At 33.5% G+C, this 26,456-nt stretch overlaps 1 protein-coding gene across 6 annotated transcripts in view; it reads left to right on the forward strand.

Moving 5' to 3' along the window:
• CCDC102B (coiled-coil domain containing 102B) overlaps window positions 1-26,225 on the forward strand; it is a 185,004-nt gene extending 158,779 nt beyond the window's left edge. For 4 of the 6 annotated variants that reach the window (XM_041739450.1, XM_041739453.1, XM_041739451.1 and 1 more), the window contains 3 exons: window positions 14,747-14,956; window positions 18,238-18,313; window positions 24,316-26,225. In XM_041739450.1, the coding sequence (XP_041595384.1) occupies window positions 14,747-14,956; window positions 18,238-18,313; window positions 24,316-24,389 (360 nt within the window). In that variant the 3' untranslated portion in view covers window positions 24,390-26,225. Of the gene's footprint in view, window positions 1-14,746; window positions 14,957-18,237; window positions 18,319-24,315 lie in introns of all 6 variants that reach the window. The other 2 variants (XM_041739452.1, XM_041739456.1) reach the window with 2 other exon arrangements.
• The last annotated feature ends 231 nt before the right edge of the window (window positions 26,226-26,456 follow it).

Below are 26,456 nucleotides of genomic sequence, written 5' to 3' on the forward strand. Positions count from 1 at the left end.
ACTTTCCTACATGACCACAATTATCCATCCTAAGAAATGATTATAATATAATCAATATCTGGTTCATATTTAAATTCCCTCTATTTGTCCAAGGATGTCTTTTCTGCTTGTCTTAATGCCACTGAGTTTATTAATGCATAAGACTTATCTTATTTAGTCATCTTTTTATTCTACAACTGCTTCTCCAATTATTTCTTCATACATTACTATTTTTAAAAATCAGATTAGTCCTGTGGGAGAATATGCCATATTCTGGGATTGTCTAATTCTTTGCTTATGGTATTCGTTATTCTTCTATGTACTGCACTACCTGTAAAGAGGAAGGTAGGTGTAGAGCAAAATTTTTCTCAACCTTACCACTATTGACATGCTGTGGGGTGTTTTCCTTTGTGTTGTAGGACATTTAGCAGTATCCCTGGCCTCTGTCTATCAAATGCCAGTAGTGCCTCTTCAGACGTAGCAACCAAAAATGTCTTCAGACTTTGCTAAATGTCACCTTTTGGGTAAAACCACCCTGGTTGAGAACCACCAAGTTACAAGCTAGATTACGGTCAGGTTAAACAGTTGTTTTTTTTTTTTTTAGCAAGGATAGCATGTACTTTATACATATATTTCTTACGATTCACATATGGAAAAACATGATGCCATGTTGTTCTACTCTGAGCAATGCTGAACATGAGTGCTGGATTAGAGTGTGGACTTCCAGCTTTCTCTAATATAATACTCACTTTGAAATTAGCAAATGATCTTTCAGAAAATTCTCTAATATCCTAAAAATACCCTGTTCTCTAGGTACCTTTATCTAATGATTTTGGTACCCATGGATGATCTTTATTTACAATGGTTATAATGATTATAATTCATAATTGCAAATGTTCTAATTCTACTATCCCTCTACATGTTTTAGCTGGCATTTTTCTGCAAAAAAAGTTTTTTTTAAAAGTTTTTAAAAAAATTTCTCTTTGTTTTTCTCTCTTTGGGTTATATTAATGACTTACAAATTTATTTTTAATCAACAAGTTATACATTAATATTGTCTTTGTTTTTGATGTTCAGATTGTCTCAGGTTTAGCCACTAGCAGTCCTCTTAAGCTGAGACTGGTGTCCTTATGATATTTTTCCATTAATCACTGAGTGGTTAACAGTTTTCAGACACAATTATGTTCTGGGTTCATCTTTTACTTTCCTAGCTCCAGTACTGGAATCAAGGATTTCTCAAAGAGCCCTGGTTTATCTTACTGGAAAGATTTGGGTGCTGAACATAGTCATTTCCCTTGCAATATAATTACTTCTGCGTCCTTTCAGTAGACAGAGATAGAAAACCGCGTTTACATTCATATTTCACATTTTTCATTTAAATTTAGCATTAAGTATTTATTGCTGACCTTTTCTGCTGAGGTATAATTTACACACAATTTACAGAGCAGATTTTGAGTGATACTGATCAATGCATCATGGAATATGCAAGCATCTCTATAAAGCACACTCTGCAAGATATGGAATATTTCTATCACCCTAAGAAGGTCTCAGGTTCACTAATGTCCCTTTCCAATTTCCTAGCTTAGAGCTACCATAAATTTTTCCCATTCTAGAATTTCATATAAATAGAAACATACATGCTTGATTGTACCAGCCTTCTTTTGCTCATCATATCATATTCTGTTTCATATGCGTGATGTTTCATGTATCAATAGTTTGTTCCTTTTATTTGGTAATAATACTCCCTTGTATTAATAGACTGAAAATTATTTATCCCTTTCCTGTTGCTGAACCCTTACTTTCTTTCAGATTTTGACTATAATGCATACAACTCCTAATATATTTTAATTTATTTATGTTTTGTGGTGCTGTTTTTATTAATCACGGGAGTGGAATTTATTTCTCTAGGAGTGGAATTGCTCATTCATAGTGTAGGTGGTTTTTGGAAATAATACCAATAAAGTGTTGGAAAACTTATTTTTTGGAAAACTACCAAATCAGTTTCTAAAGTGCATGTCTTGTTTTCTTAATTTCTTATTTCTTTTTAAAATTTTGTTTCTTTTCTAATAATGCTAATATATAAAGTTATTTGCTTTGTCTTACAACATACAAAAATTGTTACAAACTCACATAAATACTATGACCTATAATAATCCTCTTGAATGGAGTTTTAAGATTTCCTTGGGGACACCTGGGTGGCTCAGTGGTTTGGCCTGCCTTTGGCCCACAGCGTGATCCTGGAGTCCTAGGATCAAGTCCCACATCGGGCTCCCTGCATGGAGTCTGCTTCTGCTTGTGTCTCTGTCTCTCTCTCCCCGCCCCCTCTGTCTCTCATGACTAAATAAATAAAATCTTAAAAAAAAAAAAAAGGATTTTCTTGTAGTCTCTTAATTATACTTGTAGAACGAATGATTTTTTTTCTCATTGTGCATTTTTGGAGGCTGTGTAGAGAGATAGGGATTTAGTCTGTGTTCATGTTCTAAACTGTGTGATTCTCCAAAAGCACTATTGTTTGACCATGGGTGGTCATTGATTATAGCATTGATTACAGAAAATAACTTTAAGAAACTTCTTTATTTGGATATTGAAAAACAGACATCTAAGTAACTCATGGGTCAAAGAAAGAAATTTAATGGAATATAAGACTGAAAGATAAAAGCACTGAAATCTTGAGGGATGCTGCAAAATTCAGGGAGAGTTATAATATCAATGACTATATTAGGAAACAGTTATGTCTACCATGGGATGGTGACACTCAGATCTCAATTACAGGGAGCGTAATTAACCCAGAACTCCAGCTGCTTGTACTCTGAAAACCAGGCAGTAAGATCATGCTTCCCACAGGCTACTCTCAGCAGAGGGCGGCCTCCTTGCTTCTGGGAGATGGGACCTCCTCACTAGTGACTTTGACTTAAGAGCTCCTGAATGGCCTCATCTAACTCTCCTTGGACCACGCTGACATCTAAGATGATTCCATTCAATCTTCTCTCCTTTCCTCTCTCCACCCCTAAATCTAAGTCAGTCCTGTTTGCCATCCAGCTGCTCCCTGCCTCTCCTTACTCCTCCTCATTTTCTTTCATGCTCATTCTTCCTAATAAAATTATTGCCTTTTTAATCACACTATACAGCTGCTTGTTGGATACCCAGCATAACAGAATAACAATGACCAAAAAATTAACAAGCTAGTATTCTAGCAGAAAAAATAACAATAGGTGTAGAAAGAAGGAAAGATAGTATTAGGAATTAATAATATATTTAAAAAGTATAATAGAGATCATCAACAAAGCCAGAAGCTGATTCTTAAAAAAAAAAGAAAGAAAGAAACTAAAATGAAATTTAAGTAAAATTAACCAAGAACTATAATTTGGAAAAACTACTAATAAAAAAGGGACACAGCTTTAGATAGAGCAGAAATTCCACAAAGATAGGGAAATATTATGAAGGCATGATGCTAATAAAAAAATCTTACAAGAAATAAATTATTATCCAGAAAAATATAGCTTTATCCTTTATCCTTTCTCTTGTAGAAATAGAAAGCATGAATTGATTTAGAACATTATATAAAGTAAACTAAAAATTAATAAATTAAAATTCTACCCATGATAAAACTCCAGTATCAAAATGCCTTATGGTTAAGGTCTACCATGCAAAGTAATAATTTCAATATTCCAGAGAAGAAAAAGAGAAAAACATTTTCCAAACTTCTCCACTGTATTAGTTTAATGCTAATTTTGCGTCTAGACATGGGTAATATAAAAAAGGAAAATCACAGTCATTCTCACACATAGATGTAGTGGCAAAAATACTAACCAAATAGAAGTAGTCTTAATCTTATAGTGAAAAAAATGATTTATCACAGGAAAGAAAGGTATATTATATTATTAGATCATTTATTATGTAAATCAGCACATAGTAAAAGAAAAAATTAATTATGTGGTTATCTCAAAATTTACATAAAAATAGTTGTTACAACTTATTTCAAGATTTTCCAGAAAAACATCTTAGCATGGTAGAATTAAAATGGACTTTTACAACCTAATGGAGTAGCAAAATTTTAGAGCAAATATTTTATTTAGTGATGGAGTATTAGAAACATGCTATCACTTTTATTTCCTTTTAGGGAGAGAGAGAGGGAGCTCAAAAGTGCAGGGAGGATTGGGTAGGGAGAGGAATAGGGAGAGGGAGAAAGAGAATCTTAGGCAGGCTTCACGTCCAGCACGGAGCCAATGCAGGGCTCAATCTCATGATCCTGAGATCTTGACCTGAGCCAAAATCAAGAGTTGACGCTTAACCCACTGAGCCACCCAGGCATACCCCTGCTGTCACTTTTTTAATTTAAGATTCTACTCCAGATGCCAGACAGTTCAACAGAAGAAGTAAAATAAATAAAATTATAAGAATTGGAAAAATACAAAATTATAATGATCACAGATGACATAATTATCTATTTAGAGTCCACAAAACATAATTCATGAAAGTTTAGAGATACTACTTGATATCAATTATTTATCACTAGCAAAAATTTATATTTGTATACATAAAAGTTATATATAGTATATATAATAAATGGAGCAATGTTTGTGCAATGATTGGTAGACCAAAGAAATTGGAGACCAGAATCAGAGCCATACGCAAATGGACATTTGATTTGTCAACAGATTTGTCACTGTGTGCCAGTAATGAATAGAGGAGTGTGTATAAAGTACTGGCTTCAGACTAAAGATGAACGGAAGGAATTAACTTGCCTCATTATAATATTAATCTTTTAAATGAATGATGCAATTTTAATGTAAAAATATTCTTGTGTTATTTTGGATTGAACAATAAGACAAACTAATTTTTATTTTTCACTATGTTTTTTTTTTAAAGAATCCATCAATGTATCTCTTTTGTCAAGTTTTCCCCAAATATTAAAAAGCAGCAAGCATATTTAAAACATGAACGTGTTATACCACATTCTTCTTGATGTAAAGTGGTGATTTAGGGGATGCTTGTAAATACTTGACACTATTTCACTTTTACATCATTGTTCTTTTCTATGATTTTCTCCTGTAAATTATATGAACGCTTTTTCCTCCCTTACAGCTCAGTGTTAATAATTAAAGTTAACTTTCTATTTTATCTGAACTATCAGAGTACATGCAATTAATCAGGACACCTTCTAGGTAAAATGATACTGAGAACTATCAAAATCTCTCAGAAGACCTGTTTGGCAACTCTGGGGCCAAGAGAATTTGTCAATTTTTTTTTTTTTAAGAGAGAATGAGAGAGAGAAAAAAAGCAGGGATGGAGGGGCAGAGAGGGAGAGAGAGAGAAAATATCAAGCTGAGCATGGAGCCTGATGGAGGGCTCAGTCTCATGACCCTAACTAAGATCATGGCCTGCGCCAAAACCAAGAGTTGGACACTTAACCAACTGAGCCACCCAGGCATCCTTGTTTGTCTACTTTTAAATTTACTTTTAGCAGAGATCTTGAAAATAAAGAAGGTCTACCTTTCATAGCTTGCTTAATTTCATCTTTCTTCTAGTGTATTCATTTTCCTAATGCAGATCTTGCTATGGATTGTGTGTTTAAACAGCTTTTCTTAACGATAGAGCACAGTTGATGTAGGAAACCCATGGCAAAATTAAGTCCCATTAGACATCTTATATAAACCTCTGGTTCCTATTCTTATTGGAACAAGATCCACATTTTAAACCCTCTATTGTGTTTCACTTCTCAAGTTCTAGAAGTACTGCTTCTGTAAAGTTCATGCCTGAACAAGTTTATAAGAAATCCACTGCAGCACATTAGAGCTCAGCAGGAGAGGTGCAGAAAAGCATCTTTCATTGCTTTGTTTTTAAGCTATGGTTCTTCTCTGCTTGTTCTAAGGACATGCTCATAAAACAATTTTCTATGTTTAACATAACAGTGTGTTCATTCACATTTTTAAATCTTAACAGTTACTAGGATATTCATAGACGATTATTACATCATCTACATCATTTTTCAATGATTCAGTGATATTTGCGTGTGAAATTTTGTAACACTAGTCAGGACTTTTTAGGCTGCCTGGCTGTTGCAAAAACAAGGATCCAAAATACTCAATTTTTACTTGTGAAACCTATTAAGTTTTCTCTGCCAGAGTATAAGTAAAGTCTTTATAAAAGTATTTTTCTTGTCATTCTAATATATATTGATTTATTTATACATAGATGCATTGTTCTTTTGTAATTTACTTGCATTGTCTTTAATTCATGTGTTTTTGCCTCCTTTTTTTAAATTGAAGTATAATTAACATAAGTTGTTTTATTAAGGTCAGGTGTACAATATAATAAATCAACTATTCTATACATTACTCGATGTTCATCACAGTCCACATACTTAATCCCCTTAATCTGTTTCATTCTTCCCTCACCAACCTCCCCTATGGCAACCATCAGTTTGTTCTCTATATTTAAGAGTCTGTATTTTTTTTTGTTGGTCTCTTTTTCTTTTTTTACTCATTTGTTCTATTTCTTAAATTCCACAAATTAGTAAAATTGTATGATATTTGTCTTTTCTTAACTGACTTATTTTACTTAGCATGAGACCCTCTAGCTCCATCCATGGTGTTGCAAATGTGAAGATCTCATGCATTTTTGTGGCTAATATTCCATTGTATATGTGTATATATATGTATATGTACCTCTTTATCAATTCATCTATTGATGGGCACTTGGGTTGCTTTTATATCTTGGCTATTGTAAATAATGCTCCAATAAACGTAGAGATGCTTTATCTTTTCAAATTAGTGTTTTAATTTCTCATGGGTAAATACCCACTAGTGGAATTACTGGGTGATATGATAATTCTATTTTTAATTTTTTGAGGAGTCTCCTTACTATTTTCCATAGTGTCTCCACCAGTTTGCATTTCCTTCAGTTGTGTATGAGGGTTCCTTTTTCTCTTTCTTCTTTTTTTTTTTTGAAAAAGAACTGTTAATTTGTACTTTATTAAAATTTATAACTTTTGCTACAAAGACACTATTAAGATAATTGAAACACAAGCCAAAGATCAGTAAGAAATATTTGTAAAACATACATCTGATATAGAGTGAATATCCAAAATATGAAAAAGTCTCTTTTTAAAAAACATTTTTATTACACTTTTTTTTTGAAGAAGCTTTAGTAACCACAAAATCTAAAGTATAGAGATTTATATCTCCCACTCCACATATGCGTAGCCCCCCCCATTATCAAAGCTCTCACAGAATAGCACAGTGTAACAACTGATGAACCTACACGGACACAGAATTATCTCCCAAAGCCTGTGGTTGACATTAAGTATTGGTGTTATACATAATAAAGATTTGGACAGATATTTAATGTATCCATCATTATGGTATCACATACAGTATTTTCACTGCCATAAAAATCCTCCGTCCTCTACCTACTTATTCTTCCCTATCTTCAACCTGTCCTTTTACCTCCTGCAACTTCTAAAAAACACTAATATTTTTCAGTGTTTCTATGATGCTTTTTTTCCAGAATGCCTTGTCGTTGGAATCACACAGGATGAAGTCTTTTCAGATTGGCTTTGTAGTAATATGCATTAAGATTTCTTCATGTCTTTTCTTGGCTTGATAGTGCCTTTCTTTCTTGGGCCTTATAATATTACATCGTCTGGACACCCTTCAATTTATCCCTTCAGCTACCAAAGGGCATCTTGGTTGCCTCAAGTTTTGGCAGTTATGATTAAAGCCACAGCAAACATCCTAGTGCAGGTTTTGGGGGTTTTTAATTTTGTTTTTTTGTGTGTGTGCAGATTTTTATGTGGATGTAAGTTTGTAACTTTTCTTACTAAATACCAAGGAGCATAATGATCACTAGATAGTATGATAAGAATATGTTTAATTTTGCAACAAACCGCCAAACTCTCTTTCAAGGTGACCATATTTTTTACATTCCTACCAGGAATGCATGAGAGTTCATGTGGCTCCAAGAATCTCACAAGCATTTGGTGTTGTCAGTATTTGGATTTTCACCATTCTAATAGGTGTGTAGTGGTATCCCATTGCTTTCATTATCTATTATCTATAGATCTTGGGCTCATTTTCAAATGCATTGTTTGTTTCCTACTGTTGAATTTAAAGAATTCTTTGTGTGTTTTGGATAACAGTCCTTTATCAGATATGTTTCTTGCAAATATTTTCTTTCAGTCTTAGGCTTGTCTTCCCATTCTCTTGACATTGTTTTTCACAGAGCAGAAATTTTTAATTTTAATGGTCTGTTTTACTAATTATTTCTTTCATGAATCATGCCTTTGGTTATGTTTCTAAAAAGCCATCACCAAATCCATGATCATCTAAATTTTCTCCTGTATTTTATGTCATCTATGAAGTTTTACAGTTTTGTGTCTTACATTCTGGTTGGTGATCCATTTTGAGTTATTTTTTTAAGGGTGTAGTGTCTGTGCCTAGATTATTTCTTTTGCATGTGGATCCCTCTTCTTTTATTTAACTTTGTCACACATTTTATTTCAAATTATTTCTAGGGATCTTTATGTTTAGAAACTCTTCATAGATTTGAAATGAAATTAAAGGGATGCCTAGGTGGCTCAGCAGTTCAGCTTTTGCCTTTGGGCCAGAGCATGATCCCGGGGTCCTGGGATCGAGTCCTGCATTGAGCTCCCTTCATGGAACCTGTGTCTCCCTCTGCCTATGTCTCTGTCTCTCTCTCTGTGTCTCTCCTGAATAAATAAATAAAATCTTTAAAAAATAATAAAATAAAATTAAAGTAACGAAAATACATGTGACATTGCCCATTACTAAAATCATTTATTCTCTTGACTTTTGGTAAAAGATGGTGTGAGCTATCACTGAGCTGTATGTAACTCTGAACTTGTGAGAAGTAGACTTTAATTTAGGAAAGAGTTTATCCAGTTCTTTTTTGTTATTTTTTTAAAAATATTTATTTATTTGAGAGAGAGAAAGAGAGAGAGAGAGAGAGAGCAAGAGCAGGGTGAGGGGCAGAGGAAGAAGCAGACTCCATGCTGAGCAGGGAGCCCAATGTGGGGATCCATGCCAGGACCCTGGGATCATGACCTGAGCTAAAGGCAGATGCTTAGCCAACTGAGCCACCCAGGTGCCCTCTTATTTGTGATTTTAAGACTTAGAGAAAGAATGTTAAAAGACCCCGGGGTGGGTTGACACCAGTAATATGTGAATCAACTTTTTACTCTGAGTCGATAGAATTGCTTTTCTTTTGAATAAATTTGCTGTTAGAGAAAGATGAACAATATTCAAAACTCCAAAATATTTCAAAAGAAAATATATAGTACAATGCCCTCAGAATGTTATGGGTACTACTGCAAAGGGATATACATATATTAGCAGGTATCTGTTAGCATGGTGTGGATATAATTAGCTCAGGATTGGAATCAGAGAGGAACTTTAGGTAAGCCATAGGTTGGATTCTTTGCCTACCTTGAGAATTGCTTCTACTCTTAAGGACCCCACTTTCCTCATGGCAGCAAGTACAAATGTACAGGATTAATGTAAGGATAAGAAATAACCTATATAACTCTTTACCGGAAATATATATTACCCTCAGTAAAAGAGTAATAATCTCATACTGCTAGGAAATAGCAAGCTTCCTGCCTTTTACCTCTAACTTCCAAAATCTCAGTTTGTGATGTGATTTTATGGCTGACTTGTCTAAAATGAAAATTCTGAATGTTTGCAAATATATTATTGGAATACCCTGTGGTTTTAGATGACTCTTCACTAACCCGCAGAATGCCACATAGTACACTCTGTTGGCGGTTTTCTGTTGGGGGGGTTGACAATGTCCATTTACCAAATGATTGTCATCTTGATAAAAATATAAAAAATTAATATACTATTTTCATCTGTCGGTATTTGATTCAGCTGTTGATATGGTTTTTTTTTCTTTAGAAAACAAACATCACACGAAATACTGAGTTTAGAATAAATATAAATAATATAATTTCTGCCTCATAAGACTAGGCTCTAGGAAATATTTTCTATATTTTATAAATGAAAAATGGAGGCTTTCAGGATAAAGGAATTGGGATTCAACTGTAGGTCATTTTACGGGAAGTATTCTCTCTACATCACTGCATTCACCTGCCACAAAATGCAGTGGAGCTATGCCAAGATCAGTGAGTTAAGAGTAAATCTGAGAAATCCTACTGGTGTTAGGCATAGTAAGCTAAATAACTGGCCCTTCTAGGATGCTTTCTTTCTTTTTTTTTTTTTTTTTAGGATGCTTTCTTAATTTTGCTTTTTGTCTAACTGAAATATAGGAAGGCTGTTTCCTAGACTATCATTGTGCACTTTCTTCTTCTTTCAACAGTATTTGTAGATTACTTCCATAGCATGTGTTAGGTCCCAGACTGATGAACAAAATGGCACAGCCCTGGTTTCATAAACTTGCATTGTAGTATTATACTGATTAGAATCTTTGATGTTCTCTCAATAACAAGCAGCAATAACATCAGGCGAGTAGATTAAAATGTTTAGAGATGGCCCCATATTCTATCTTTAGGAATAATCACAATATTACATTTTCCACAAGCAACTCAAATGATTCTTATGTTCACACTTACTTTCAAGAACCACTGCCTGCTTGTCTAGATTTCATATTGTACTCTATCCCACACCTAATATTTCATGATAGAACTCTTGGCTCTTAATAATGTTCAAACCCATTTCCTGCTTCCTTTATTGGAACATTCTTGCCTTGATTTTGTTTCTTCCTTCTTAAACTTCAGGTTTCAGCTTACATATTATTCCTCTAAGTAACCTCTGATTGCTTAATTTATTGCAGATATTTCTCATCACACTCAGGGAGTTTCATCCTTCATGAATCTCTGCCCAATCTATACCTATATATTTATTTGTATTTTGTCAATAGAATATTCCAAGCTTCTTATGTAAGAGGTAATAATATTTGTTAAACACCTGAATAGTTATTTGGGTGTTTACATATTTTTCATAATATTTAATATGCATAACATTGGAAATAATTAACTCAACAAATATTTTACTGATTACTCTTAGGATAATATATTTTTACATTAAAAATTTTAGAAAACTTTTTTTTCAATAATTCCCATATTACATGAAATTTAATTAACAATAGTACCCACTATTAGTTAAAATTCATAGTATAGAAGAGTTAGAATTGGAACATTTTAGGATTTTCTCTTGATCACTAAAAGCAAATTAATGGAACTCCATTTCAATTTGATATTACTATTAAAATTGCTTACAATAAATTCTGGAAGCTTAAAGTAGCACCTGATTTTATTTTCTTTTTAACTTGCATTCAGTTGAATGCCTTTTTTTTAAAGATTTATTTAATAATTTTGGAGAGAGAAAGCATGAACACATGAGCTGGGGAGGGGCAGAGGGAGAGAGAATATTGAGCAAATTTCCCACTGAGTGTGAGCCTGATGGATGGATTTCACAACCCTGAAATCATGACCTGAGTGGAAGTCAAGAATCTGACGCTTACTGACTGAGCCACCCATACACCCCTCAGTTGAATGGCTTTTAATGTAGTAGATTTTCATATGATTCTTGGAAAAGAATAACCTGATAAAAAATTTTATAAAATGAGAAAAGAAATAAAGCTTTTATATTTATGATGTTCCAATTTCTACAGAACCTTTACTTTTTTGCTGTGTGGTGTATACATAAATTTATGAAATAATTGCTGTGTCAATAAACTACAAATAGAAAATAATAAGACATCATTACTTAAGATTTCTGTTACAACTGTTATAATTATTACTTTTTATAAATTATATTTTTAAAGATTTGGAGTTTATTCATTAAAATTATCTGTTACTTATTTAAGACCTTAGTTCTACCTGTTATCTGTTATCAGGTATAAAATTGACTTTAGCAATTTCTTTTAAATGCCTATAATTTTACAAAGCCTTGACATAGCATATTTGTCGTTGGCCAGAAATACATATATTTTCCTAAAATTAATTTTTTATCACCAAGTTAATTATTTTTTGTTATAGCTTTATTATTTTCATTCTGATAAGTGATGTGATGATAGTCAAAATGTTTAAGCATTAATCTTAATAATTAAAAAAATGACATGTTGGTAATTGGATTTTGAAATACTATTTTCACCTCATATCCCCAAATAGATACCCCACATGTTAAACCACATCATCTGAAATGTGAACTTTGAGATGCCTGGGTGGCTCAGTCAGTTGAGTGTCTGACTTGATTTCGACTCAGGTCATGCTCTGAGAGTCTAGGAGCAAGCCCCACATCAGACACTTCACTCAGCAGAGATTTTCTCTCTCCTCCTGCCCCTCCGCCCTTGCTCATATGCACCCTCTCTCTCTCTCACCCTCTTTCTAAAATAAATCTTTGAGGGATCCCTGGGTGGCGCAGCGATTCGGCGCCTGCCTTTGGCCCAGGGCGCGATCCTGGAGACCCGGGATCAAATCCCACGTCGGGCTCCCGGTGCATGGAGCCTGCTTCTCCCTCTGCCTGTGTCTCTGCCTCTCTCTCTCTCTCTCTCTCTCTCTGTGACTATCATAAATAAATAATAATTTAAAAAATTAAAAAATTAATTATTAATTAAAAATTAATAAATCTTTGAAAATAAAATAACATACCTTATAGTTTATTATATTTAATTGATAAACAAGATCTAGTTCCAAGAATGTAATTTTTGTTTCCTGCATTTTAGAAGCGAGAGCTTCTCTGATTTGGAAACATAATATTTTCTACAATAATGGTACAATTTCTTGTATATGAGAAAACAGATTTTAGAAAATTTTTAGCCAAAATCCGTTTCCAAAGATATTTTGAAATCTAATATTTTTCCTTTTTTAAGTCTTAACATTTTGTTGCTTTTGATTCAGTTGATTTCTCTTTTAGAATTTAAAATGTCATTGAAAAATACTTTGTAATAGTCTAATACTAATCAATACCTTGCAGTCAGGCCATTTGAAACAACTATGTAAAAATAGATAATTTCCAATTTTTATCCTTAACTGTTTAACATGTCTCATATTTTAAACATGTTACATAGTTTGCAAGGCATTTTGAATAATTGACTTTATTTGGTCCCTATAATTGCACAAATTTGGTGGGTCTGGTGTTCTCAATTTTATTTAAAAACAGGAACAGAAAGAGGAAACATTTTGTTCGGAATCAGCCAATGAGAAAGTGACAGAAACAGGACTAGGTTCTACTTGCTTATTTACTGGAAAGAATGGCTTCACCGTACAGATCTATGCCATAAAATTACCTTGACATTTGGATATACATATGCCCAAATATATCGGAGAAATACCTATATAATTATTTTTCCCAAATTATATTACCACAGTGTTTCTTCTCTAAGTAGAATATTGCTATGCAAAGTGTTTTCCTGTCAACTTAATTAACTTCACTTTTCACAAACTCTGTCACATTGGAGAATAAATTGTTCATACTGGGGAGATGAAGTTACCAGTCTGAGCTTACCCACTGAATCAATGGTGAAGTCAAGGTTAGAATTCAGAGCTCAGGATTAGAATTTAGAGCTAAAAGAGCTACTAATCATTTCTGCTTACAATATCCTGAGTAAGAAAAAATAATCATATCAGACCAATGTAATTCAATCTCACTATAATGAGCAAACATTTAAACACAATAAAACTGCATAATATAAACCCATTTGCTATTGCCTCTTTAAAATCTAAATATAAAAATGTTAGAAATAAAAACTGACCCAGGGGGACATAAAATTTGAACTAAATTCATTAAATCAAAACTTCTAGAGGTGGGTTCTAGTCACTGGTAATTATAAACATCTCCCCAAGAGAATCTCATGTGTAACCTTGGTTAGGAACCATGGGGTGGAAGTAGAGGTAAACAAACTTTTTCTGTTGGAGGCTAAATAGTAATTGAGGCTTTGCTGGTCATACAGCCTCTATCCCAACAGTCTCTATCCCAGCATTTCAACTCTGTCACTATTAGTGTAAGAACAGTCATATAAGCAAGATGTAAACAAATGAATGCAGCTGCATTCCAATACAACTTTATTTGTGACACTGAAATTTGAATTTTATATAATGTTAATGTATCTATAAGAGTATTCTCTTTTTTTCAACCATTAAAATAATGCCAATATTATGGGATCTATTAAAATAGATGAGTCAGATTTGGCCCCCTGGCCATGGTGGCCAACCTTTATTCCCTGGAAATCCAATTAACCACTCACTCACTGTGTGTGTGACTATATTTTATGGTATTCCAATTATGGAATGTATAATATCCTGTTACATTCACTTGTCTTTGTTCTCAGTGACTAACATAATATGTGGAACTTGAACGGTATAGTAAATAAATACATAAACCAGCGAATGAATACATGAAGTATATCCATGCAACCAGAATTGCCCAAGAAATTATTTTGTGCCTTCCCAATTGATAAATGTTCATCATTTAAGTGGAAATTGTTGGCAGAGTACCATTGCTTTTCACTTGACATACTTATTTGACAAATATGGGCTATATGGTTATAGAAATAGTCTCATGAACCAAGAGGAAAGGTATGTTTATCTAAGGCATGGCCTGGTCTTAGGACCTTTGTGTTGTTCACAACTTTTCAGACAAATCCAGTTTTCTTCTTAAAAATTACATAAATGTATGTATCTGTGAACCTTCCATAGTGGGTTGTTTTTGTTTTTGTTTTGCAAGGTGCCTTGCCTTTTAGCAATTACCAATGCTACATGTTGCCTCTCTGTGTTTTCTTTGTTTAGCTAGAGAGATTGCAGGCTGAAAATATCTCAGAGTGGGACAAGAGGGAAATGCTTGAAACAGAAAAACAAGGACTGGAAAAAGAAAATAGAAGGCTAAAGGCCCAGGTGAAAGAAATGGAAGAGCTCCTGGATAGGAAAACTAGATTAAGTTCAAACTCTCAAGGTCCTAATTTCAAGACGTCACAAATTGAACTGCAGGAGAAAAGCAAGGTACTGGTGCTCCTTGGAAGCAAATGTTCTCACTCACTATACGTGCCTCCCTGATGCTCAGTAAATGCTGCCTTCACTTCCACCCACCTCCAAATCTGAACATTTCCCTTCTATTTAACATCTGATAGCTTGCTCTCTTTCTCATTGTGAGGTAGAATAACATTGTTCATGAATATGAAAACAGAGTGTAACCAGTTTTGTATGAAAATGTTACAATACGACAAACTTGACAGTTCCAAGCTTTTCCAAAAGGAAGAAAGAAGTGAAGGGATGGACCTTTGTGGTTTTTGTTTCCTTTTATAGTTTTGTCTCAGTATTTTTCAAGCAATTGATCTTATTTCTCAGTAAGTATATTTCTCGATTAGTTTGAACAACTGCCTAATAAGCATTAGTCAGCAGCGATAGTATCTGCATAAACAATTCAGTTCAGTGGAAGTTTACTCCTCTGGTTCTTTTCTAGTCTCAGAAAAATTATTTTTGAGTCATTTCAAGTGCCTCATGTTGCAAATACCTTTTATAGCCTATAGAACAAATACTAAAACTAGAATTAAATTCAGAATCTGACTTTGAGAACTTCAAATTGCAATTGTTTTATCCTAAAGCCAATAGACATAATTACTGCATAGATAGGATTTTTAAAAATAAATAGTTTTTAGATTTTAAAAATAATCTCTTAATGGTGCAATTTGTGTGTTTTATTGTCAACATGCTGAAAAACATTTACATCTTGTTTCTATTTCTTCCATTAAAGTACGTATAGTGGGCAGCCCGGGTGGCTCAGCGGTTTAATGCCACCTTCGGCCCAGGGTGTGGTCCTGGAGGCCTGGGATTGAGTTCAGATCAAGCTCCTTGCATGGAACCTACTGCTCCCTCTGCCTGTGTCTCTGCCTCTCTCTCTCTCTCTCTCTCTCTCTTTCTCTCTGTGTCTCTCATGAATAAATAAATAAAATATTTTAAAAAATAAAGTATGTATAGTATCTTAATGCACAATTCTATTATTTCACTCTATCTTGTTAACAGTGAATTAAAAGTGTGTTTGATAAGCTCATATTTTTTTAATTATATAAGTAGTTCATACTCATATGAGTCCTAAAAGCTAAATGGCCAGAAAAATTGAATTCCATATCACTTTTCTTTATTCTTTGTGATTCTAGGGATTAATTGCATATGCAAAATTCAATTGCATTGGTGTTCTGTGACTTGGCAGTACAGATATCTAAAGTGAAATATTATAGTCAGTAATCATAATTTTCTATTATATGGATTCAGAAACCAGCCATAATAGTATATTTGATTCTAACATATACAACTGATAAATCTGTAGAGTTGTTTTTATACAGATTTCTACTTGTGGAAGAACAGAATTATTTCAATTATGAAACAAGTTTTGATCATCAAAATACCTGTTTGCATTTGGGTCACTGGAACAGAAAAAGTTTTTCTATTACACTCTGTATCACTTACTGTGGTAGAAGCTGGGTGATGTGAAGATTAATGAATCATTATCCCTGCCCAGCATGGGCTAAAAGTCTATATGGGGAGATAAACACATAAATTATTATCAGTAGTACATTATGATGAGGCTAATAAAATAGAATGAGAATATGGATGGAATAACTCATTCAATTTCATTTTGATTCCTAACTAGTTACATCAAAATATTATAACTTAAAATATGTCAGTTAAGAAATATGAGGGTTGAATGGGGACTGTTTGGAACTGGCATATACATCAATTGGCATGTCCTGTCAATAGGGCACAGGGGCCAGACCTGGTCTCTTTGGGACAAGTGTAGTTCTTCAGCTTAGAACTAAACAGAAGTTGGAAACTGAGAAGATTCTGGAAGGCCTGACCAAACCAGTGGACGTGTTCATAAGTCAGAAAACTATCCCTTAAACATATATTATCTTGATGACCAGGAAGAGGTGTTGGTGATTCCAATGCTCTTCATTAGGATTCAGACTTACCCTTGAACCAAAATAATTACTTATCATAGTGCAGCTGCAGGTCAAAATCCTTCGTTCCACAGAGACCCCCACTGGGATTGAGATTCAAATGTCCCCAAACACCAAATGAATCAAAGCTGCAAATAAAATATGCCTAAGTCCAGAAAATACTGTAGATTTTATTATAACATGAAGCCAAATTGTAGTTTTAATATTTTTTAAATAAAAGCTATTTATATGTATATAATTACACATATAAATATCATATAGGAGTATTCTGTGTATATAGGTATATAATTACCATATAGAAGCACCATATACTTATGAGAAAATAAGTTCTATATATGAGTAACACTTATATATAGGTGCTGACATATAAGTGCCAAAACAGTAACCACTCAATTATCAGTCTCTAAAAGAGGTGTAAAGTCTCTTACTGTGTTATCTTTATATCCAATCACATTTAACAAGTATCTGTGACAGACACGGAATTGCCTGCTATTCACAGAAATCTCCATATCAATAAATTGTGTTAATTTCTTGAACTTTACCGTTCTCATTGTTCAATGACTTTTTAAAAATAAATCCTTATTTATACAAGAAGGGAAGAATTTCACATACATATTTGAAATATATAGTGCTATATTTTGCATATATTTGGCTTTCATATTATAGGAAATAAATTTTTAAATTTTCATTTTAAATGGCACTATTGCGGCACCTGGATGGCTCAGTCAGTTAAGCATCTGCCTTCTGCTCAGGTCACTGTCTCAGGGTGCTGAGATCAAGCCCTGTGCCAGGCTCCCTACAGAGTCTGATTCTCCTGCTGTTTCACAACCCTTCCCCATACACACACACACACACAAACTCTCTCTCTCTCTCAAATATAAAATAAAATAATAAAATAAAATAAAATAAAATCTTAAAAAAATAGTGTAAAGTACACTACTAATTTAAGGACAAAGATTCTCCTTAGCATGAATGATTGCATCACGCGAATCTCCATCTTGTTGTTGCTTTTATGTCCTATGTTAAAGCTATGTGTGCATCAATCTTTTAAAATTAAACATACAGCAGCATGCACCTGAACTTTTAATTAATAGATTAGAAAATTACTAATCAGTAAGAATACTTGAGAAGTGGGACCATGCCTATGAGAGATACAGGGAGAAGGAATTTCTGAGACAACTTGGTAAATGGTGTGATTAAGAAAAGGACATCTTCACAAAGGGGTGGTAAAAAGAAAAAGAAAACAAAACTTTAAGGATTTCATGAATTCTGATCTCTTTCTGAGGTTTTACTTCCACCTTCCTTCCTCCCTTTGTTCACTTCCAGGAACTTTTAGGAGGACAGAGAGAAGAGGAGAGAAGAGAGGAAAAAAGAAGACAAATGAGGGACAAGGAAGGGAAAAGTGAGGTTTGTGCCCATGATAGAGAAGACAACAAAATAAACTGGGAACAAACACAGATAAACTAATATTTATCAAAATATGTCCTTGTTTTGCTGTAATGGAGAAAAGTAGAATCATAATTCCCAACCATTTTCCTAGATATGATTCCTGTCCTATCAATGATGATTTACTTTATTTCCTTTATCAAGTGACAGATTTTTGTACTTAGAAAGCTTTAATTAACTCTATTGTTATGCAGTGTATGTATTCTCCATTCCAAATAAGACTTCTTGAAGTGAAAAGGTATTGGATAAAGCTGTCAGTGTTCTACTGGGTAAAGCCCCATGAACTAGTCAACATGCCTCTCCTGAAGTTTTTTGGAGGCTTGTTTTCTTAAGTCATTCTGGCAACTGAACTCCTTACTTCAGGTCACACAATTGGTCATTTTCAGAAAGTTAATGTGACAGAGTGGTAATTGATGTGTCTCAGGAAAATTATGAATTAATCTAAAAGTGGAAAGGCTATCAAAGTCAATTTCTAATGAATTTACTTTTCTGATAGTGTCCATTCCTTGAATAGGAATGACATCACATTTATTTTGTTTAGTAACTTTACCCTTAGAAATATTTTATTTTCATTCAGATGTTTAGCAGGCAAACCTATGGATTTGTTAACTTTTCTGCATTCACTATTTCTCTTTCAAAACCTTCTTTGCTCAAATTATTTTGAATAATTTAAGAATAAAAATAATACCTATTCTTATACTGTTATAAAATAGTAATAATTTAAATACAGAATAAGATAATTAGATAGGGTCATTTCATGTTTTCTTTTAACTATTCTTATGTTGTTTTGCTTTCCAAGGTACACCAGAAATTTTAATTTTTGACATAGTGATTATTTTGGATATATGGAAATTTTTAACCCTTTCATATGTGAAATGTATTTTGTGTATAAAAATGAAAATAATTCATTTTTCTTTGAGGCAAAACACTAAGCTACATGTGGATGTCATTATGAATTGATAATTTAGCTATTTCATAAAAATTAGAAATGCATCCTGATTTTGTATACATTTTAACAAAAGTGAATGGGATTGCATGGGTTGAGCAGAACAATGTTCTTTTCCCCAAGAATTTCTGAAATTACCAGAGATAAACTCTTAAGTACCATTTATGAGTGTCATAAAGAGGTATCTACTGAGAGTTCCTGTGGGATTGAAATAAATCAATATACTACACAATAGGGTGACACTTTCTCTAATAAACTATGACTGTCCTCACTCACCCTTAAATACACATATGCCTGCATGCACACAAATGTACATGCACATACATACAATGAGTTGATTTTTTATAAACTCTAAAATAGGAATTTTATTTTTTCTGTTTTGTGATTCTCCACCAGAGAGAAGGTAAGATTTTGTATATATGAATCCTTATTTCTAGGGATATATTATCACTGGGTGGGGTTTCACTTTTTCACAAATGCTATCATAGCTTATTAAATAAAATTAAATTTATTAAATTAAAATTATGAATAGTAAATCTCAACTACTACAGTGTTTGGCACACCTTCATAAATATGTGCTAGATATATAAATAAATGAATTTATGTTCCATTTTCATTATTTAAATTTCATTATTTAATTAAATATTTAATTCTTCTACTTTCCTATTAATTCTATGTTAGAGGGCAATAGGTCTATAAGGCTGTTGGAGACTTATAATATCCTTCAAAATCTCTTTTCTGTATAGCAGATCAATGATATTTTGTCTGATAGCCAATTAAAACCAAGAGACAAATTTTGACATTTACGTAACTTATATTTTGCAGATTTAGAAACTTCATGAAATTTTGTATTATAAATTGTGACATTCAGATATGAAATTATATCATTTCTGTTTGATGTGTCTAGCATGCTACTAATAATCCACTATATTATTGCAAAATGATTGGCAGTTCACATAGCTGTTATCGGTTGATTTATATTAGCTTGATTTAAAGCAATGATAAAGACATAATATTTAGTTTCTTACTTAAAATGACAAAACACTATGGTTTTAATACTTCTTTAAGACTAAAGCAAAAATTCAAATTAAAAATAAAATTATAAGATGAGGGAAAAACCCATAGGTTGGTGCCTTTACAAAAGAGACTCCAAAGAGCATCTGTATTAGTAATCAGGGAAAGTGGTAACCACTAAATGTGTGACTGAACACATCTGTAACAGGAAAATGGGGCCTGACGTTAGAGGATGAAAGAATAAACTCCTATTCTGGTCTGTGCTCAATATTTCGGACCAAATAATACTCTTTGTCCTTTAGTTTCCTCATTTTTAAGAAAAGAGTCTGGAATAAATAGCTGAGATTCTTCCAGCACCAAAATGCCATTATCCTATTATGTTTTCCAAAATTTAGCCACTAGGTTTAAATAAAAGCACTAATTTGGGTTCATGAGGACAATGTACTGTTTCTTTAGAGTTTCAGTTTATTTTCACTAAAATAGCTGTTGGCTCTTGACACAGCTTAGCGTACTCTTTTCACTTGCTGGATTTATTTCTTTTTAATTCATGCAGTTAAATTTAATACGGTTGTTGACATAATTGAGAGATTTTTCATTTCATATTCCTCTGCTACTGCCCATCACTTTCTGTTTCCCTATCATTTTATTTTGCTTAATTTAATGGTATTTAAATCCCCACAGCATTTGGCAGCCTTTCTAATTCTCTCTAAATTCTAGGAAAACTGGAAAGGAAGCATCAATACATCAGTAACTAACAATAATCATCTCTTTGCTTTTTAACCAACTTTGACTTAATATTCATAGTTCCGCGTGTGTGTGTGTGTATGTGTGTGTGTGTGTGTGTGTGTGTGTGTGTGTGTGAAGGTGGCCCTATTTTAGTGTAACATGAATAGGAAGTCAATTAAATTACAAATCACATTCACATTTCACGTTCAGTTCCTTTGCTAGCATTCTGTTATTCCATGTATGTTCAGTAGAATTCACATGGTAGAGAGAAGGAATTCAAAAATAGATTAGATGTCTGACCTCTTAAAGCAATGTTTCCTGAAGTTGGATCATGGTCCTACTGTACCAAATAGGGTGCTTTCCTAAAATGAAAATTCCAAGTTAATAGACATGTAACTTGGGAAGTAGTGATGTATATATTTTTAAAAAGTAGCTAGGTATCCATTAGACTGATGAATGGATAAGGAAAATGTGTTTTTTCCCTTCTCTATATACACATATATAAGTGTGTACATATATATATACACATGATAATTTTATATATAATATCTATCATGATTATATATATATAATAGAATATTACTCAGGCATAAAAAATGAAATCTTGCCATTTGCAGTGATATGGAAGGAGCTAGAGACTATTATGCTAAGTGAAATAAATCAGTCAGGGAAAGAAATGCCATATGATTTCACTTATATGTGGAATTTAGGAAACAAAACAAATGAGCAAAAGGGGAAAAAAAGGATATAGAGAGGCAAACCAAGAAACAGACTCAACTACAGGGAACAAACTGATGGTTAACAGAGGGGAGGTTGTAGGGGATGGGTAAAATAGGGGATGGGGATTAAGGAGTGCACTTGTGATGAGTGCCAGGTGTTCTAGTGAAGTGTTGAATCACCATATTGTACACTTGAAATTAATATTATGCTGTATGTTAACTGGAATTTGAATAAAAATTAAAAAATTATTTTAACAGCCAATAAATAAAAATAAAATATTGATAGATTCAGCCAAAATCTCAAAAAACAAAAAAACAATGATTTTTATGTCCACTAAAACTTGGAAAACTACAAGTCAACACACAGTGTTTTCAAAATATATTATAGTTCCCTTTATAATAATTATAAATGATTTTAGGTTATTTCTGATTTGGCATTATTGAATAGTGTGTGTGTGTGTGTGTGTGTGTGTGTGTGTGTGACTTTAGTGATTAGGGTAAATATCTTTTGTTAATGATAATATCAAGTTATTTTTGAGAACATTTTTTTTTCAATTAATAGTTAATTTAAATAAATACCACAATGGTCTATTTCACTAATGCAGGAAACTCTGGTTCTCTGTGCTGGAGGCAAGTTGATGGCTTTTTTGGTGGCATGTCCTTGACAACATGGCGAAAGAGTAGGGAAATGTGAGAGGTCTGCTGTGCCAACGTGAGGCAGGTGTAGGGGAACAGTAGCATATGGAGAAATAATTAGCTGGCTGAGTCTGTATTACAAGAATAATTTTACCTTAAGCCAGTTAAAATTAATTATCCTACCTTAAGCCAGATAGAATTAATTCAATTTCTCCCAAAGAAACTGTTTATTTGGCACAATTTGGGTGGACGTAGCTGGAATGTTTTTTACTCATATTAATGAACATTTCATAATTAGAACTATGTCCTTTGGCTCTGTATACAAACAGGAAAAAAAAGAAAAAATTTAGATTCACAAAATTTTAAAGCCCAAATATGTCCTACCCTCCAGATAATTTTCTGAGTTTTAATATTTTCTGATTTTATATTTGAATGAGTCACTGCTTATTAGCTTAACTTGCACCATATGAAGAATGCCTTTTTCATTCTTTTTATTAGATTTGTCTTATCCACTTTTTGCTTATTAGCATGTCATTCATTATAAGAAAAAGTCTACTTCAGTTTTTTTTTTATTTTTAATGATTGTAAAGGCAGTATCAGCGTATTTTTTTTCAAAACTAGATAAAAAAGGTTTTCAGTGCTTTCTGTGATGAAGCAATATGAGTGTTCAAATGGGGCAATTCATCCCATCAGAAGAAGAACATTAAGACAAAATTTTATAAAAGGTGAAAGGTATTTATTATATGTTACAAAATTCATTTAAAGTCAGGTAACATTTACTCTTTAATGTGTTTGTTGATTAATTCAACAAACATTTGCTGAAGTCAGAGTTTGGTTTTAAGTATCAAAAAACACATAAATAACAAGTATGTAATACAAGGAATCCAATGACTTAGGACTTGGAAGTAAACTCCACACTTGATGTATAGGAATGACCCCTGTTGGATCACCACAGAACAGGTGTAACTAAATGGGTTCCTCGGAGAAGGTATCAGGAAGGGACAGCTTTCTGTGACACAGTTCCATCCTTGCCTCCATGATCACTCTACCTTACCTACAAGATGGGGATAGAAGCCACCCTATGCCTGGGCCTGCCAACTCTATAGTTTCCTACTGCCACTCTTCCCATTCTGAGATCAGCTCCAATTTCAGGCCTTGCTTGAGCACATTTCTTTTCATCCTCTAAGGCCTATCTGGAGCTTCCACTGTAAGAGATTCAAAGAAATGTAGATGTTTAGCAATACAAGAGGGAAAACTAGAAGCAATCTGGAACAAATGTTGAGATAGTCAATCTATATTTCAGACACACACAGTGTAGATAGGGGTTATAAGGGTGGCAAGACACAATTTAACAGCTGTCCTTAGGAAAAGTACAGTCAAATCAAATCATCAACAAAGCAGTCTATAATGGCAACTGTGTTAAATGCTGAAAATTAGAAGATTTATGGCATTGCTTCTCCCTGAGAAATGACTATTCAGATTTTGGTCAGAAAGAAGAAAGGAAGTCATGACCTGGAGAGGTGTCGTATAAGAGCATTACATACCAAGTGAATAAGTGCAAGGGCTTATTTGCTTTGGGTGAAGCTTGGGGAAAACAAGTGAAGTCTATGAATTTTTGTTTTGTTTTGTTTTAAAGATTTTAATTATTCATAAGAGACACAGAGAGGCAGAGACATAGGCAGAGGGAGAAGCAGGCTCCCCACAGGGATCCTGATGCAAGACTCAACCCCAGGACCCCAGGATCACGACCTGAGCCAAAGGCAAATGTTCAACCACTGAGCCACTCAGGTTCCCCAAACCTACTGATTTTCGAAATCCTTGAGTATGTGAAGTCAAGGAGAGAAATGGCTTGGGGAGAGATATTTGGAAGAAAGCTGAAGTTCTAAGGCTCTAAAACCTATATCTACTACTTCTCAGGTCCATGGCTTGGTGATGGAGCTCCAAGGACTGATCTGAAGACCACTGGTGAGCAAAGGGAGGAGATGTGCTAGCAAAAGTCCATGTGCTATAGAAGTGGTGGGGAAGGCACAGAAAAAGAAGTCATGGGATCTCCTAAATTAACTTTTAAGTATTCCCCTCAAAGGATCTGGTGGCTATACTTAGCTTGTGTAGCTAAAGGAATTGTCATGTTATGACCTTTCCTGGTTGCTTTATCCTGTTGTTTGTCTCTGTCCAAATGTATTTGCACTGAAATTAAAGTACCTTCTATGTTGTTTTAGGGACTTTATCCATCAATTCAGATTATTCTTGGTGTACACTAATGATACAGTTTAGTTTCTTTAATGATTAAGCCTGTACTGAATTGTTATTTTGGAAGTTTTCTGTTAGAATCTGCAGCTAAATATGTTTTGACTACTTATTTACCTAAGAATGGCTACATTTTGCTCTGTACCTTTATCTACTTTTATTCCAAACATTGTATACTATAATCAAGGTTCACCTCACCATAGAGATAGTTTTTTTAATTGGGATACGATCTAAAAATAAATCTCATCTTCAGGTAGAAAATGGACAAGATGACACTTATTATATCAGAATATGTCCCACCATTTTATTTGTCATCTACCCAGTATAGAATTCATATATATAGATAGATAGATAAAATACATATTACATAGAGACCCTATAGATAGATATATAAAATACATATTACATAGAGACCCATTATATATATATATACATATGTAATATATATAAAACACCCCCTCCTAATTACACACACAGACATGCAGAGCTACATATGAATGAGAAGAGTATAACAATGCAGTAGGCCAAATATTGATAAATCCAAGATGATAAAGATAATTAGGAAGTTCCTAAATGTTTTTGTTATGATAATGATCTGATCATCTGATCAGAAGATAAAAAAAAATCTATACTTAAATCTTTATTTTATTGGCAAAACATAAAAGTAAATCTGTTTGGAGACTCAGCATCAATTTTGTCTTATTAGTGGATGGTCATTATTTAGAGAACCATAACATCTATTCACCTGGCTTCTACTTAACATGCATTGTTTTTCCTCTAGGATCAACTCCACCCCCAAATTTCAGGCCACACCCTTTGCTTAAGGTTAATATCACCTCTAACTTCAGGTTGGATAGGTGATTCATGTTTATCTAATCAAAATCAAGTTTTCTGGGTACCATAGTAGTACGGACAAGTAACCACCTCAGAGACAATTAAATGTAATGATGCTTAAACTTTTTGAAGAGACACACTTTCTTGCTGTTTCTTGCTGAGAATATACAGATTTAGAGCAGTAAAAACACATCATACTTTCACATGGAGCTGCATGGGGAAGAGAGCTTAGGCATAGACAGGGACCTGACCAGGAGACATAATGAGCTTCCCTGGCTTAAGCCATAGCCTGGATCAAGATACCCAGGGAATTGTAAATAATGCTGCTATAAACATAGGACTGCATGTATCCCTTTCTATTAGTGTGTTTATATTCTTTGGGTAGATATTCAGAGTGAGATTTCTGCATCATAAGGTGGTTCTATTTTTAATCTTTTATGGAATCTCTATACTGTTTTCCACAGTGGCTGCACCAGTTTGCATTCCCAGCAACAGGGCATGAATGTTCCTTTTTCTCCACATCCTCACTAACACTTGTTTCTTGTGGTTAGCCATTCAGACAGCTATGAGGTGATGTCTCATACAATAGCCAGATTATGGGAGGAGCCCAAGGGTCCATCGATTGATAAATGGATAAAGAAGATGTGGGGTGTGTGTGTGTGTATACACATATATATAATATTATTCACATATATATAATATTATTCAGCCATAAAAATGAATGAAATCTTGCCATTTCCAATAATGTGGATGGAGCTGGAGAGTATAATGGTAAGGGAAATAAACCAGTTAGAGAAAGATAAATACTATATGATCTCATTCATATGCAGAATTTAAGAAACAAAGTAAAAGAGCAAAGGAAAAAAGAGAGAGAGACAAACCAAGAAATAGATTCTTAACTATAGAGAACAAAATGATGGTTACCAGAGGGGAGGGTTGTGGGGGGATGGGAGAAACAGGTGATGGGAATGAAGGAG

The sequence above is a fragment of the Vulpes lagopus genome, chromosome 24, assembly GCF_018345385.1.
Source record: "Vulpes lagopus strain Blue_001 chromosome 24, ASM1834538v1, whole genome shotgun sequence".
In the NCBI taxonomy this organism is placed as follows: Eukaryota; Metazoa; Chordata; class Mammalia; order Carnivora; family Canidae; genus Vulpes; species Vulpes lagopus.